Here is an 11,364-nt window from a genome sequence, read left to right as displayed (position 1 = left end):
CAGTACATATTCATAAGCGTTTCTGTAAGTACGACAGGATTTGCTATAAGGCTATTTTTCATCTACACTCCCGAGACAAGAGTAACATAGGCAGGCTATGCACCAATGCAACCTTCGCTCAACGTCTCCATGGAGACGAAGGTTAGCGCGAACGACTGGGTTCGAAGGCCTCGTGAATTTGCACAAGGATGGGCGGTCAAGTGAAGTGAAGACAGAAAATACAGTGATGTGAACTGAAAACACCGCGGGGAAATGAACATGATCGGATTGGGCGCGTTTAGCGGTTGGCAACGCAAGATGGCTGCCGATAGCTTCACTTTAGCACATGCACTGCTGCATGAAAGTGGCAAGTCGGACTTTCCTGACATCCTTGATTTGTTTCTTATTTTTACCCATGACATGCATTTAGCGATCCATTTAGCCTGATTTGTACTGACTGCGTGAACACATGCCGCTATCCACCTGCATGAAGTTAGTTGGTGAAATGTAGGAAATACTTTGAAGATACATGCCTTTATTTATGAAAACAAAATGAAGGAAAGCCTTGCCAAAATGGGAAGAACAAACAGTCTGTCGGGATCAGCCATCTTTGTTGTTGACATTCGCATCGAACGCAGCAAAAGCTTCGAGCATCGCTTTTGTACTAGATCCATGTGATCAGCTCTGTTAGCATTAGCCTAGCTTGGCCAACGACATGCTGAGTCAAGAAAGTGATCGCCACGCGTGGACGTTCCAACGCCGGCCGGTTCAGGAGCGGCTCGGTCCGTCCCTGCCGGCGGTGTCCAGGGCTCCGAGAAGGGTGGCGTGTGCCTCCAGCAGGGTGACGTCGGCGTCAGCCCCGAGGAAGCGTCCGGTGAGCTCGGCGTCGTGGAGCCTCAGGCGAACCCTGGCGCCCCTCTGTAGCTTGTCGCCGGACGCCGGACGTCGACACACGGCGTGAAACTTGGAGCCGAAGTCGACGTACAGGTCGTCGCCGACGACGTGCAATATCTTCCCGACCACCGTCTTGTCTTTACCCGGTCCCATCTGGACCAGAGGGCTGCGGCGAAGGAGCTCAGCGAACGTGGTGGACTCTTCTTCCCGGACCGACGACGCTCCGGCAGAGGGTTCGCGGTGACGGAGCTCCGACTGGGAGGTGAAGGCGGCCGCGAAGCCCGACTTGGGCTTGTCGGAGGAGGTTCCGGAACCAGAGCAGAAGGGGCTTCGCTGCGGGACCGCCGGAACCAGGGCAAGCGCACGGCGGCCGACGAGGGCGACCTTCCACACGACCGACATTTTGTCACTCGCTCATTAGCGCTCCTCAGCGGAGACAGGATGCGTGCGCTTGCTGGATGCTCAATCAAAGAAACATTTTTTTTGCTGACATTATTTTGGTTTGTTTTGTAAAAAAAAAAATAAAAATAAAAAAAAGCATCAGGAAATATTTGCGCTCTATGGCCAAAGGCGGTGGGTGGCTTGGCTGGCTGGCTGGATGAATGGATGGGATGTTTTGAAAGGTGACTAGCATAAGTGATCCAGTTCAGATGGTGGCGGTAAAGGGCCCAAATTTGTTAGCCAATCGACTGTAGGAAGAAGAAGAAGAAGAAGACGGAAACTAAGAAGAAGCGGAAACAGAAGCTAGGCTAACACCGAGTGACGTTAACATGGAAACGACCACGGAGGTTTTTGTTTGCGGCCCGGGCCGCTTGCGCTTTTCCCCGTGTGTTTTCCCACAAGGTTCGTCGGTTGGAGATGTTCTGGAGCGGTTTGTCCAACAATGGGTGAGTTTGGACGGCGAAATCTACTGACTTTAAGCTGCTGTGCTAAGCCAACAGTTAGCATATTAACACTTGAGCGTACTCTCAAATTCTTTGGAATCGTCTCGCAAACGTACACACTATATGTAATATTTAGACTTGACAGTTTGACGTTCCATCGACGTAAATGTATCTTCGCAACTAATTTGGCGTAATGCGTGCCCAAAATGTTATTTTATGGCCACGAAAATATAACAGCTGATCAAAATCGGCAGGAAATGTGAATTTGTGGCTGCAAGTGAGCTTGCCTTCGAACATACGCTTGTTTCCACAAGTATCTACATGGCAACAATAGGTATAACGTGTATTAAATGAGCCACCCCCCCAAATACTTTTGAGGCCATGATCCAGAAGCTCGGAACAGTTTTGTGGAATTGATTTCTGTAGGCCTTAATCGCATGAGAGTCTTCAGGGCCCCACAGCTGACATACTAATGAAATCCCCCTACGTTATTGGCCGCGAATCCGGTTGAGTGCGTTTTTGAAATACTACTTGTGCGGCCACGAGATCGAGATAACCAACGTACCAAAACAACACCAAACCTTTGGAAGTTCACAGACACAACTACAAAAATGTGACTTTTGTCAGATTTTTCAAGCTGTTAGACTTAGAGACTTAGACAGAACTTTATTGTCATTTTGTCAACACTAGGTGTGTACAAAACGAAATTTCGTTGCATACGGCTTTCAGCAATGTAGAGGTATTTCGGCTGGTTAAAAAAAAAAGTGACATTCTATATAAAAATATGAAATAAGATAATTATAAAGTACAAAGTGCAGCAGTGATAAAGTATGTGAACAGTGCAGGAGACAAAAGCAGTATTTACAAGTGTGCAGAGGAATGCTACGTTTGAATGTTCAACAGTCTGACGACAGCAGGGAAAAAACTATTGCAGAACCTGGTGGACCTGCAGCGGATGCTGCGAAACCTCTTCCCAGAGGGCAGCAGGGAGAACAGTCCATGGTGGGGGTGTGATGGGTCACTGATAATATTTCGGGCTCGGGAGTTAGTGAGGCCCCATTAAATGGCAACAAAATTGCGCAGCCTAGCCGAGCAGAGCTAACGCCCGCTAACGCGCTCTTATGCACAATGTGGTCATCTCATTTCGAGTCCCACCGTGCGAAACGTCACGGGCGTCTTCAACGATGCCCTGCCCGATCCGTCGTGCTAACGTTGATATTGAAGAGGTGCTGTGACTTTCAGGCTCCGTCATCGCCGCTCGACTTCTACGTCAGCAGAGACGGCCGCGTGACCCGGCCGGACGAGCGTTTGCGGGGCGGCGCCGTCTATCGGCTGGTGCCCCGCCTCCCTGGAGGCAAAGGAGGTGAGCGAGCGGGGTTTGGGGCGGGCGGACGGATGCCGGGTGATGCTTAGCCACCCGACCTCTGACCCGACCTCTGACCTCTCCGCTCCCGGCAGGCTTTGGCTCCATGCTGCGAGCACTCGGCGCTCAGATCGAGAAGACGACCAATCGCGAGGCCTGTCGAGACCTGAGCGGCCGCCGCCTGCGAGACGTCAACCACGAGAAAGAGTGAGTGATAAAATGTGCTCATTCAACAAATGGGTCGTCAATGGACTCGGTGAGCGAGCGCTTTGGAATCCGAGTCGTCCGGTGATGTTTTAACTGGGACGCGCGTCCAACGGTCACAGCCTCTTGGAAGCCTCCCTTTTCCAGTCTGATGCAATGCTTGATGAGACTCCAGAACTATTTGGTAGCGGCATCCCCAACACTTGAAGTCGCGTCAAAGTTGGGGCGCAAGCTACGACATGATGTTTAATGGCCTTGCTTGAATATTTTGCCAATCGCAGGAAGCAGCACAGCAAATGGGTTCTCATCTGCTGACTCGATGGAGGAAAAAAAGCTTTGCTAGCTGCGAGGAACCTCTTCTCAACAAAAGTGCCTTAGTGCTACGTGCTGGCAACCGACTCGTACCTTTCGACGGTCCCGTCTGACTCGTTAATGTTCGGCAGGATGGGCGAGTGGCTCAAGCAGCAAGCGGAGCGCGAGGCCGAGAAGGAGCGGCAGCGCGCCGAGCGTCTGCAGAGGAAAACGGCCGAGCCTGCGCATCAGTTCAGCGACCCCGCCTACCAGCGCCAGTGCCACAGCCTGGCCGAGAGGCTGGAGGACTCCGTGCTCAAAGGTTTCACGCCAGCTTGCTTGAGATATGGCGCGCAAAATCCGCAAACAAACCACATTGTCTATTTTGGCCAGGTCTGCAAGCGACAGCCTCCAAGCGAGCAGGCCCCGCCCACAACCATCCTCCAACTAAGAAGAAGAAGACGGCGGCGTGTTTTTGGTGAGCGCCGTCGCAAGGACGTGCAGAGGAAAAATGCGCTGATGTCTGGCTGTTGTCACGGCAACAGGACCGGCTTGGATGATCTGAGCTCGGAGGAGGAGCATGTCGAGTCTACGGACGAGGAGGGGGCGGAGCCTGCGACCACCGGCGAGGGGTAGGACCGCGGCTCATTTGGTTTGGATTGTGGCAACGGTTTTGGTGACGTCGACGAGCAAACATTTTGTGCTCAGGACGCCGGAGGTGGAGGAGACGGCACCCCCTGAGGGGAAAAGGGGCATGGCCGCCAAATGCTCACCTGGCCCGCAGGTAACCGCTGCTGCCATTGGCGAGGAGCCGACTCTCCGTGGTGTTAATCCACAGCCAATTAACCAATGAGGGACCTGCGTGCGTGCGTGCAGACTCACTCACTCACTCACTCACTCACTCACTCACTCACTCACTCACTCACTCACTCACTCACTCACTCACTCACTCACTCACTCACTCACTCACTCACTCACTCACTCACTCACTCACTCACCCCAAAATCCTCCCAACAGCACTTCCGTTTCCTAACGTATGGTTTTGAAAGGAAAACAGTGAGTGGCTCAAGCAGAAATTTTCAATTCCTGCTTTGGCCAACAAGTTGTCAATTCGATGGCTGAATTGCGTAGCCTCGGCGATGTCTTTTGATTCCCAATCTGGATGTATAGAAGGCGCCATGACAATTCAAAGATGTCAATATTCTGTATTCACATTGCGCTTGCAGCCGCGCGTTGGTCTCGACGGCCCGATTATCCGCGAGGGACCATTCGGCACGGACTTGTGGCCGAGAGATGGACTGGCGAGTGAGCCCATTTGATTCATTTGACTTCAGGAGCAGCCATTGCATTTGCTGCCACCCACAAAGCTCATTCAAATCAATCCACCCACAAAGTGTTCCTTCTCTTATTGCCCCAGTGCATAGCAGTCCTTTTAAAAAACAAAACAAAATAAATCTCCCGCAACTCCAGAAATTGAAAGCTGTACTCTGTGTTCCACAGCACGCCCAGGCGGGAGATGCTCTCGGCGAAGCGGTGGCGTCCGTCTGAATGGGGAAGCGCCAAAGCAGCAGCAGCGGCGGCTGCCAACTTCCTTTTTTTCCTTTTTGTCTTTTTCAACTGGCATCTTTCAACTTGCTTTTTTTCCTTTTTGTCTTTTTCAACTGGCGTCTTTGTTTTTGGAGGTCCTCAGAATCCAGGGGGCTCCCAGGCGCTGACCTGCGGCTCCTCCGCTTCTCGGAAGCACTGGACCACGTCGCCGGGCAGGAAGGTGATGTTCCCGTCGGCCGACAGGCCGCACTCGCCACCCGCCTTGGCCGTGTTGACGTCCTCCTTGTGATGCTTCAACGCCAGCAGGCCTCCTAAAGGCGCACGCACGCACACACGCAACGCAATCTTGACTTGACTGCATTCAATAAAAGGAAGCCAGGCCAGACCAGACCAGACCAGCTTTCTGGCTCAATTCCTCTTTGGAGATTAATTTGGACACGTCTTACCAGACGCGCGCCATGCACAAAAGGTGAGAGATGCAGAAAATCAAAGACCAAGCGCTTACCCTCCCACAGCGTCTCGCCGTCGCGAATCAGTCGAAACTTCATCTTGCGCTCCAGCTGACCCTTGACAACGCGGCAGCCGGCCACCGCCATCTTCCTTTTACCCGCCGTCACGTCAAAGACGGCCAGGACCGTGGCCTCGCCTGAAGGCGGAAGCAAATGATCAGGGGACGGAAGCAGTCACGCACGCCGGCCGTGGCGACTCACCCAGGATCTGGCAAGTGAGCAGCGGCGGTAGCTTATCGCCGAGCTCGGCCTTGAGCTCGTCCACCATTTTGTAGATGATGTCGTGAAGCCTGACGGGGATGTTGCGGTGCGACGCTGTTTGCTGGATGGCCTTGCTCGCCGCCACGTTGAAGCCGTACACGCTGCCTGGGGGCGGAGAGGGCGACGCCCGGTGACTACCTTTTCCGCCGTCACCCACATCAAATATGATGTCACGCAACTCTGCTGTCGCCGCAGAGCGACGTTACGAGTTTTGCCTTTGTGTCGCAGAACAGTATGACACGATAGCTAAGCGACGACATTGTCATTGGCCGGACCGGCCTCTCAAAGGCATTCGCTCGCCGCGGTGCCTCGGGCAGACGTGAGGTCTGGCGTGGCGCTACGACGCACACGTCCGCTTTGGCTACCTCCAAAGGTTTCCGCCATGTTGAGGTCGTTTTCGGAGACGTCGCCGATGCCAAAGTGCACCACGTCCAGGCGGCACTGATGGTCGGCGTCGTAGGTGTCCAGGATGCTCAAGATGGCCTCCAAGGAGCCGTCTGCATCAGCTGGCGGGGGCAGGGCATACGGACAGAAACATGAAAATTTCTGCCACTTTTTCTGTGATTTTTTTTTGTTAACGTTTCTTTTATTTTTCTGCGTGTTTTTTGTGTGATTTTTTTTAGGGTGATTTCCGTGATAGGGTGATGAATGTTGTGTTGATTACCGTCGTATTGCGACGTGTCTATGGCGTGCTCAAAGTGACGTCACCATGCCATGTCATTCTCGCGAGAATTGCCTCGCATTTCAGTGATTTACAACTTGTGGCGGACTCATGTTCGGATGGGAGTTCGACGTGACCGTATGCATCTTTGACACTGAGTGAGTACACTTTATTGTTAATACGCTAATATTGTCCGTTATGGAGTTGCCGTCTGCAGCCTGTTTGGCTCGCGCCGTTTGATTGACAGCTCCCTTTAAGTTTGCCTCGCGCCTTAAATAACAATGAGCGAATGCTCACACGTCCTTTTTCGTAGGTAGGGGAGAAGCACAAGCAAGAACGGTGCACTTATCTGCGCGCTGGTGCTAGTTGGCCTGTCCTTTCTTCGTCGTGCGTGCACTTTGACGGGCGCCGCCATGACACTGCGTTCAATGGATGTGATTTGCATTCACCTACTGTAGCCATAGTGGGACGGACAAAGCACTTGAATGCGCGTTCTTATCGAATCGAGAGGGTTGTTTTTCAGGGAGAATTAGCCCTGCGATCGGCTGGCAACCGGTTCAGGGTGTCCCCCGCCTACTGCCCGTTGACGGCTGGGATAGGCTCCAGCACTCCCGCGACCCCCGTGGGGACTAAGCGGTTCAGAAAATGGATGGATGGATGGAATTAGCCATTAATTGCACGCAACCACAGCAGAAGCCGTTTCAAAAAGGCCCATGATGGCAAATTGTGCAGCCACACCTGCTCTGAGTTGGAGTAGTGCCACTTTCAATTTCAAATTCCTTTTGGCGGGCGTGTCAGCCAGCCAGCCAGGGGCGCGGCGCCTACCTTTGATGACCAGCGGGAGGCCCACGTGCACTGGTGCCGTTTTCTCGCCGGGCCTGTTGGAAAACTTGCTCTTGTTGCTGCGGTAGAGCAGCGACTTCCTCTGCCGCCAACCGAGATGCGCCAACTCCGCCCTCTCCTTCCTGTAGGTGTCGTCGTGCTCCCGCCGCTTGGCCTCCACGGCGCTTTGCTCCGCCCCCTGCCGCTCCAGCTCCTCCTCCTGACTCCGCCACGTCACCACCTCCTTGGCTCGCCGCTGCTGACACAAAGTGTCCGCCGTCAGTTTGGCATAGCGTCGTTTGCTAGGCCGCATCGCTATTCGAAGGTTTGGAATGACCTCAACATCCACGCTAACGTCGAAGCCGGCGCTTCGCAGCGTATGCAAACAAACAAACAAGCAAGCGACGGCTTTGACGTCAGACAACAACAATCGACCATTTAGCCGATTTTCTCATGCGCGACATGTGGACCAAACCGGGAACTGAATAGTGAGCGAATCACATTTGCGCACTTGAAATAACGCTCCGCTCTTTCACTATATGAGGCGTCGTAGTTGAAAGGAGTGGACGCCAAATGAACGCCTACCTCCGACTCCACCTCCAGGACCACGTCGCCGGCAGAGGGCACATCCTTCCAGCCCGCCACCTCCACCGCTACGCCGGGCCCCGCCTCCTCCACCGCGCAGCCGTGCTCGTCCCACAGGTGGCGCACCTTGGCCCAGGTCTTGCCCGCCACCAGCACACAGCCTCGCCGCAGTGCCCCCCGCTGGACCAGCATGGTGGTCACGGGACTGAGGGGCGACAAGCACCGGCAGGTCAAGTCGCCGAGCACACACACACACACACAGAGACAGACAAAAGGGGGGGGGTCTGCAACCTGTGGCTTTCAAACAAAGACCTCTCCCTTCCTTTTACAAAGGGAGGCCCGACATGGACGTCCGGGGGCTAAGGAGGAAACCCGCCTCGCTATTTGCAGCGGACGCGGCAAAGCCAAATGTTCCGAACCAGGACCGATGGTATTTTGAGAGCTGAGGCGCACGCGGACGCCCTCCCTGGGTGTTTTTGCCGCTTTTTTTGCCCGGTCCAGCGAAAAGGCTCTTTTTGAGAAGCCGAGGTTGGCGAGCCCCGCCCGCCCGCTGTGGCGAATGAGGGAAGGCCGGTACCTCACCCTTTGCCCTTGTCCGTGCGGCTCTCCACCACCAGGCCCTCGGCAGCGCCTTCGGGTTCCGCCTTCAGCTCCAGAATCTCAGCTAGGGCCGCTGTGGCCTCGACCAGCGCCGGCAAGTTGTGCCCCTTCAGGGCCGACACTTGCACGGCCTGGACGTCGCCCCCAAAGTCCTCGCACACCACTTCGTGGGCCAGCAGTTCTCGTGTGACCCGCCGGGGATCGGCACGAGCCTTGTCGCATTTGTTGACCGCCACGATGATGGGAACTGCGAGCGAGATGACAGCCGCACATGCAAAGTGTTCACCCACGCGGCAAAAAGGCGCACCAAGAGTATCGGCGCCACACAGCAAGAATGAGCGAGGTGTGGGCGGAGCAGCACAAGCAACATATGTGAACGTACGGCAATAATAGCGAAAGCACTCTGTGTCAAGTCTGGTACGGTTTGGACAGTACCTTCCGCCCTCTTGGCGTGCCGGATGGACTCCACCGTCTGGTCCATGACGCCATCGTCGGCAGCCACCACCAGGATGACGATGTCGGTGGCGCCGGCGCCGCGGGCCCTCATGGCTGAGAAGGCGGCGTGACCCGGCGTGTCCAGGAAGGTGATCCTCTCCCCCGTCGCCAACTCCACTGCGGCTCAAAAACAGCGCGGGCTCAAAGAGAGACGACCGGCGATAAAGCAGCAGCGGCGGCGAAGTTATCGCGGCAAACGTTGGTCACAATGGGCTCTATATACTATAAGGTCCCGTTGAGTCAGTGTGCTGTTCAGGCACAATTGCATGAAATATTTGGGCTGCGCGATCATCTTCTCGTCGCGTCTCGCGTTGGAGTCGCTCGCAAACGGGAAGGGCGACGCTACCTGCGAAGGCGCCGATGCGCTGCGTGATGCCGCCGGCCTCGGCCGCCGCCAGCTGGCTTTTCCTCAGGCTGTCCAGCAGCGTGGTCTTTCCGTGGTCCACGTGGCCCATGATGGTGACCACCGGGGGGCGCCGCACCAGCCTGCCGGGATCCGCCGGGGGTCTGCGCACACAGTATCAAGGGGAGAAAAAAGCGGAAGGCCTGCCCGGGCAGTCCCCCCCACCGCACTGTTGTCGTTGCGATCGTCAAACGGCTACCGCCTGGTTCACCTGGGCACGGCGTCTCTGTTGTGGCGCTGCGGCGTCTGGCTCAGCTTCTCCCAGCGGAACTTCATGCCCGAGCGCATCACCGCTTCCTTGATTTGCCGCTCGTCCAGCACCGAGGCGGCGTCCGTCGGCGCGTCCGTCAGCGCCTCCAACACGTGATCTACACACAGCACAGTGCAGCCGCAACTGTCCACTCAAGCAGGTGCAAAATTGTCCTTCCAAATTGGCAGCTGCGCGCTCGCTCGTGTCGAGATTTCCACGGCTCCTACGCAACTTGATCATCTTGGTCGCTCGCGCTCCTCCTCGAAACTGGCGCTCCCCTTTCAGATTGATCAATTGATCGCAATTTACCGGGGGCTTTCTTCATGGCTCGTGCGAGGGCCTCCACTGTCATGGATTGCCTGATCTCCACTTCCTGCTTGTTGGCGCTCACCTTTGGCTTCTGCTCCTTCCTCTGACCTTTGAACTGCCGGGGCTGGGTTATTGTTGTTACAGGTGAGGGGTGATGCCGGCAGAGATGGAGAGCGCTCGCTCAATCACTCGCTCACCTGCTTGGAGGCCAGCAGAGGGGCGGCGGCGGCAGACACAGGACGACAGAGCAAGGGCGGCAGGATAGTGCTGCGGGACGGACGGCGAACGCCGGCCCTCGCCGCCGCCCGTGACGTCAGCGTCATCATCTGCAGCATGGTCACTGACGGCCGAGCGAGAGGAAAGAAAAGACAACGTCACTTGGGAACGTGGCCCCCGAAGGCCCGGCCGGGCCAAGTGGCTGCACGCAGAGGCTGAAATCTGCTTGGATGCCAAAAGGGCAAATGCATAACAAACACGAGCATTGCCAAACGTTGCACTGGGAGCAATAGGATGTGCCTCAGGCCATCACGTAAAAAAACATGTCATTATTTCATTCGATAATAAAGATGTCGCAATTTTTGGCTCTTGCAATATGCGACAGCCCCATATCGTGCAGTCCTCCGTGAAATGTATCGCGTCTTCGAGTATCATTTCAAGTATCCAGAGGTCGGGCAGAGTGGCCTCTTTTTGGGATTTCACCCGACGCGAGTGTGCACGCGTGCACACACCCGCTCCCACATCCGAGTGGACGCACATACATTCGTAACTACACGAGCATGAGCACGCTCACGCACACAATCGCACGTTTCGGGATTGCGCTTCAGAAGAAAATGTTTGGAAATGTCCACGCACTAAGAACTCTCATTTAGTACGCAGACATAATGCTCCGTTTGCTCAAATGGTCATACACACACGTGAACGGCACAACTTGACCATGTAAACCAACGGGACGTACCTTTTCGCTTTTAATCCATTTATGGCGCAAATCTGATCGCCGCCGCATCGACTAGTGACAAATACACGTCAAGAAATGTCTGGAAAGATGGCAAAAAGTGTGACGGACGGGGTGTTCTGTAGCTGAGCCCAAGTTCACAGAATGCCAATCCGAAGGCTGGGTCCGAAGACTGGGTCCTTCGCAGCAGCCCTGAAAGCTCCGCCCTCCCTCGTGGACTGCATAGGCCGTTGCGAATTTGGACAGGCGGAATAGCCCCGTACAAATTGATGGCATAGTCCTTCGACGCACGATTCGGCGACGACATGGCGTCATTTCCGGCGCGACCAGACCGCACCGCCGGTGTCGACATTC

At 55.1% G+C, this 11,364-nt stretch overlaps 3 protein-coding genes across 5 annotated transcripts; 1 reads left to right on the top strand and 2 right to left on the bottom strand.

The window, feature by feature from the left end:
* Positions 1 to 494: 494 nt before the first annotated feature.
* On the bottom strand, positions 495 to 1,352 carry mrps28 (mitochondrial ribosomal protein S28). Its single transcript, XM_037246819.1, has one exon. The coding sequence runs from the start codon at positions 1,273 to 1,275 to the stop codon at positions 748 to 750; it is 528 nt and encodes a 175-aa protein (XP_037102714.1). The 5' UTR covers positions 1,276 to 1,352; the 3' UTR covers positions 495 to 747.
* Positions 1,353 to 1,471: 119 nt separating this feature from the next.
* sde2 (SDE2 telomere maintenance homolog (S. pombe)) lies at positions 1,472 to 5,558 on the top strand. The gene is made up of 8 exons (XM_037246808.1): positions 1,472 to 1,760; positions 3,000 to 3,120; positions 3,216 to 3,327; positions 3,768 to 3,937; positions 4,009 to 4,093; positions 4,161 to 4,247; positions 4,324 to 4,399; positions 5,116 to 5,558. The coding sequence occupies exons 1-8, from the start codon at positions 1,644 to 1,646 to the stop codon at positions 5,161 to 5,163; spliced, it is 816 nt and encodes a 271-aa protein (XP_037102703.1). The 5' UTR covers positions 1,472 to 1,643; the 3' UTR covers positions 5,164 to 5,558.
* mtif2 (mitochondrial translational initiation factor 2) lies at positions 4,805 to 11,276 on the bottom strand. 3 transcript variants are annotated; one of them, XM_037246706.1, is made up of 13 exons: positions 11,014 to 11,276; positions 10,256 to 10,398; positions 10,059 to 10,182; positions 9,711 to 9,867; positions 9,443 to 9,603; positions 9,037 to 9,213; positions 8,584 to 8,848; positions 8,002 to 8,206; positions 7,420 to 7,672; positions 6,299 to 6,439; positions 5,874 to 6,038; positions 5,669 to 5,809; positions 4,805 to 5,474 (listed from the first exon to the last, which is right to left on the bottom strand). In XM_037246706.1, the coding sequence occupies exons 2-13, from the start codon at positions 10,391 to 10,393 to the stop codon at positions 5,302 to 5,304; spliced, it is 2,100 nt and encodes a 699-aa protein (XP_037102601.1). In that variant the 5' UTR covers positions 10,394 to 10,398; positions 11,014 to 11,276; the 3' UTR covers positions 4,805 to 5,301. The 3 variants fall into 3 exon arrangements, with proteins under 3 accessions (XP_037102601.1, XP_037102611.1, XP_037102615.1); XM_037246716.1 differs by having other exon boundaries at positions 10,059 to 10,173; XM_037246720.1 differs by lacking the exons at positions 10,059 to 10,182; positions 11,014 to 11,276 and having other exon boundaries at positions 10,256 to 10,405.
* Between the last annotated feature and the right edge of the window lie 88 nt (positions 11,277 to 11,364).

The sequence above is a fragment of the Syngnathus acus genome, chromosome 1 (assembly GCF_901709675.1).
Source record: "Syngnathus acus chromosome 1, fSynAcu1.2, whole genome shotgun sequence".
In the NCBI taxonomy this organism is placed as follows: Eukaryota; Metazoa; Chordata; class Actinopteri; order Syngnathiformes; family Syngnathidae; genus Syngnathus; species Syngnathus acus.
Note: the sequence above shows the minus strand (reverse complement) of the source record. Positions and strands in the feature narration are given on the sequence as shown.

What these genes read in the sequence shown, in the direction of transcription:
- sde2 (XM_037246808.1), top strand. Translation starts at nt 1,644, where the DNA reads ATGGAAACGACCACGGAGGTTTTTGTTTGCGGCCCGGGCCGCTTGCGC. An exon ending in AGCGGTTTGTCCAACAATGG is followed by an intron (nt 1,761 to 2,999) that starts GTGAGTTTGGAC and finishes TGTGACTTTCAG; the next exon opens with GCTCCGTCATCGCCGCTCGA. An exon ending in CCTCCCTGGAGGCAAAGGAG is followed by an intron (nt 3,121 to 3,215) that starts GTGAGCGAGCGG and finishes CGCTCCCGGCAG; the next exon opens with GCTTTGGCTCCATGCTGCGA.
- mtif2 (XM_037246706.1), bottom strand. Translation starts at nt 10,393, where the DNA reads ATGCTGCAGATGATGACGCTGACGTCACGGGCGGCGGCGAGGGCCGGC. An exon ending in AACAGAGACGCCGTGCCCAG is followed by an intron (nt 9,604 to 9,710) that starts GTGAACCAGGCG and finishes CTGTGTGCGCAG; the next exon opens with ACCCCCGGCGGATCCCGGCA. An exon ending in TCCTGGAGGTGGAGTCGGAG is followed by an intron (nt 7,673 to 8,001) that starts GTAGGCGTTCAT and finishes TTGTGTCAGCAG; the next exon opens with CGGCGAGCCAAGGAGGTGGT.
- mrps28 (XM_037246819.1), bottom strand. Translation starts at nt 1,275, where the DNA reads ATGTCGGTCGTGTGGAAGGTCGCCCTCGTCGGCCGCCGTGCGCTTGCC.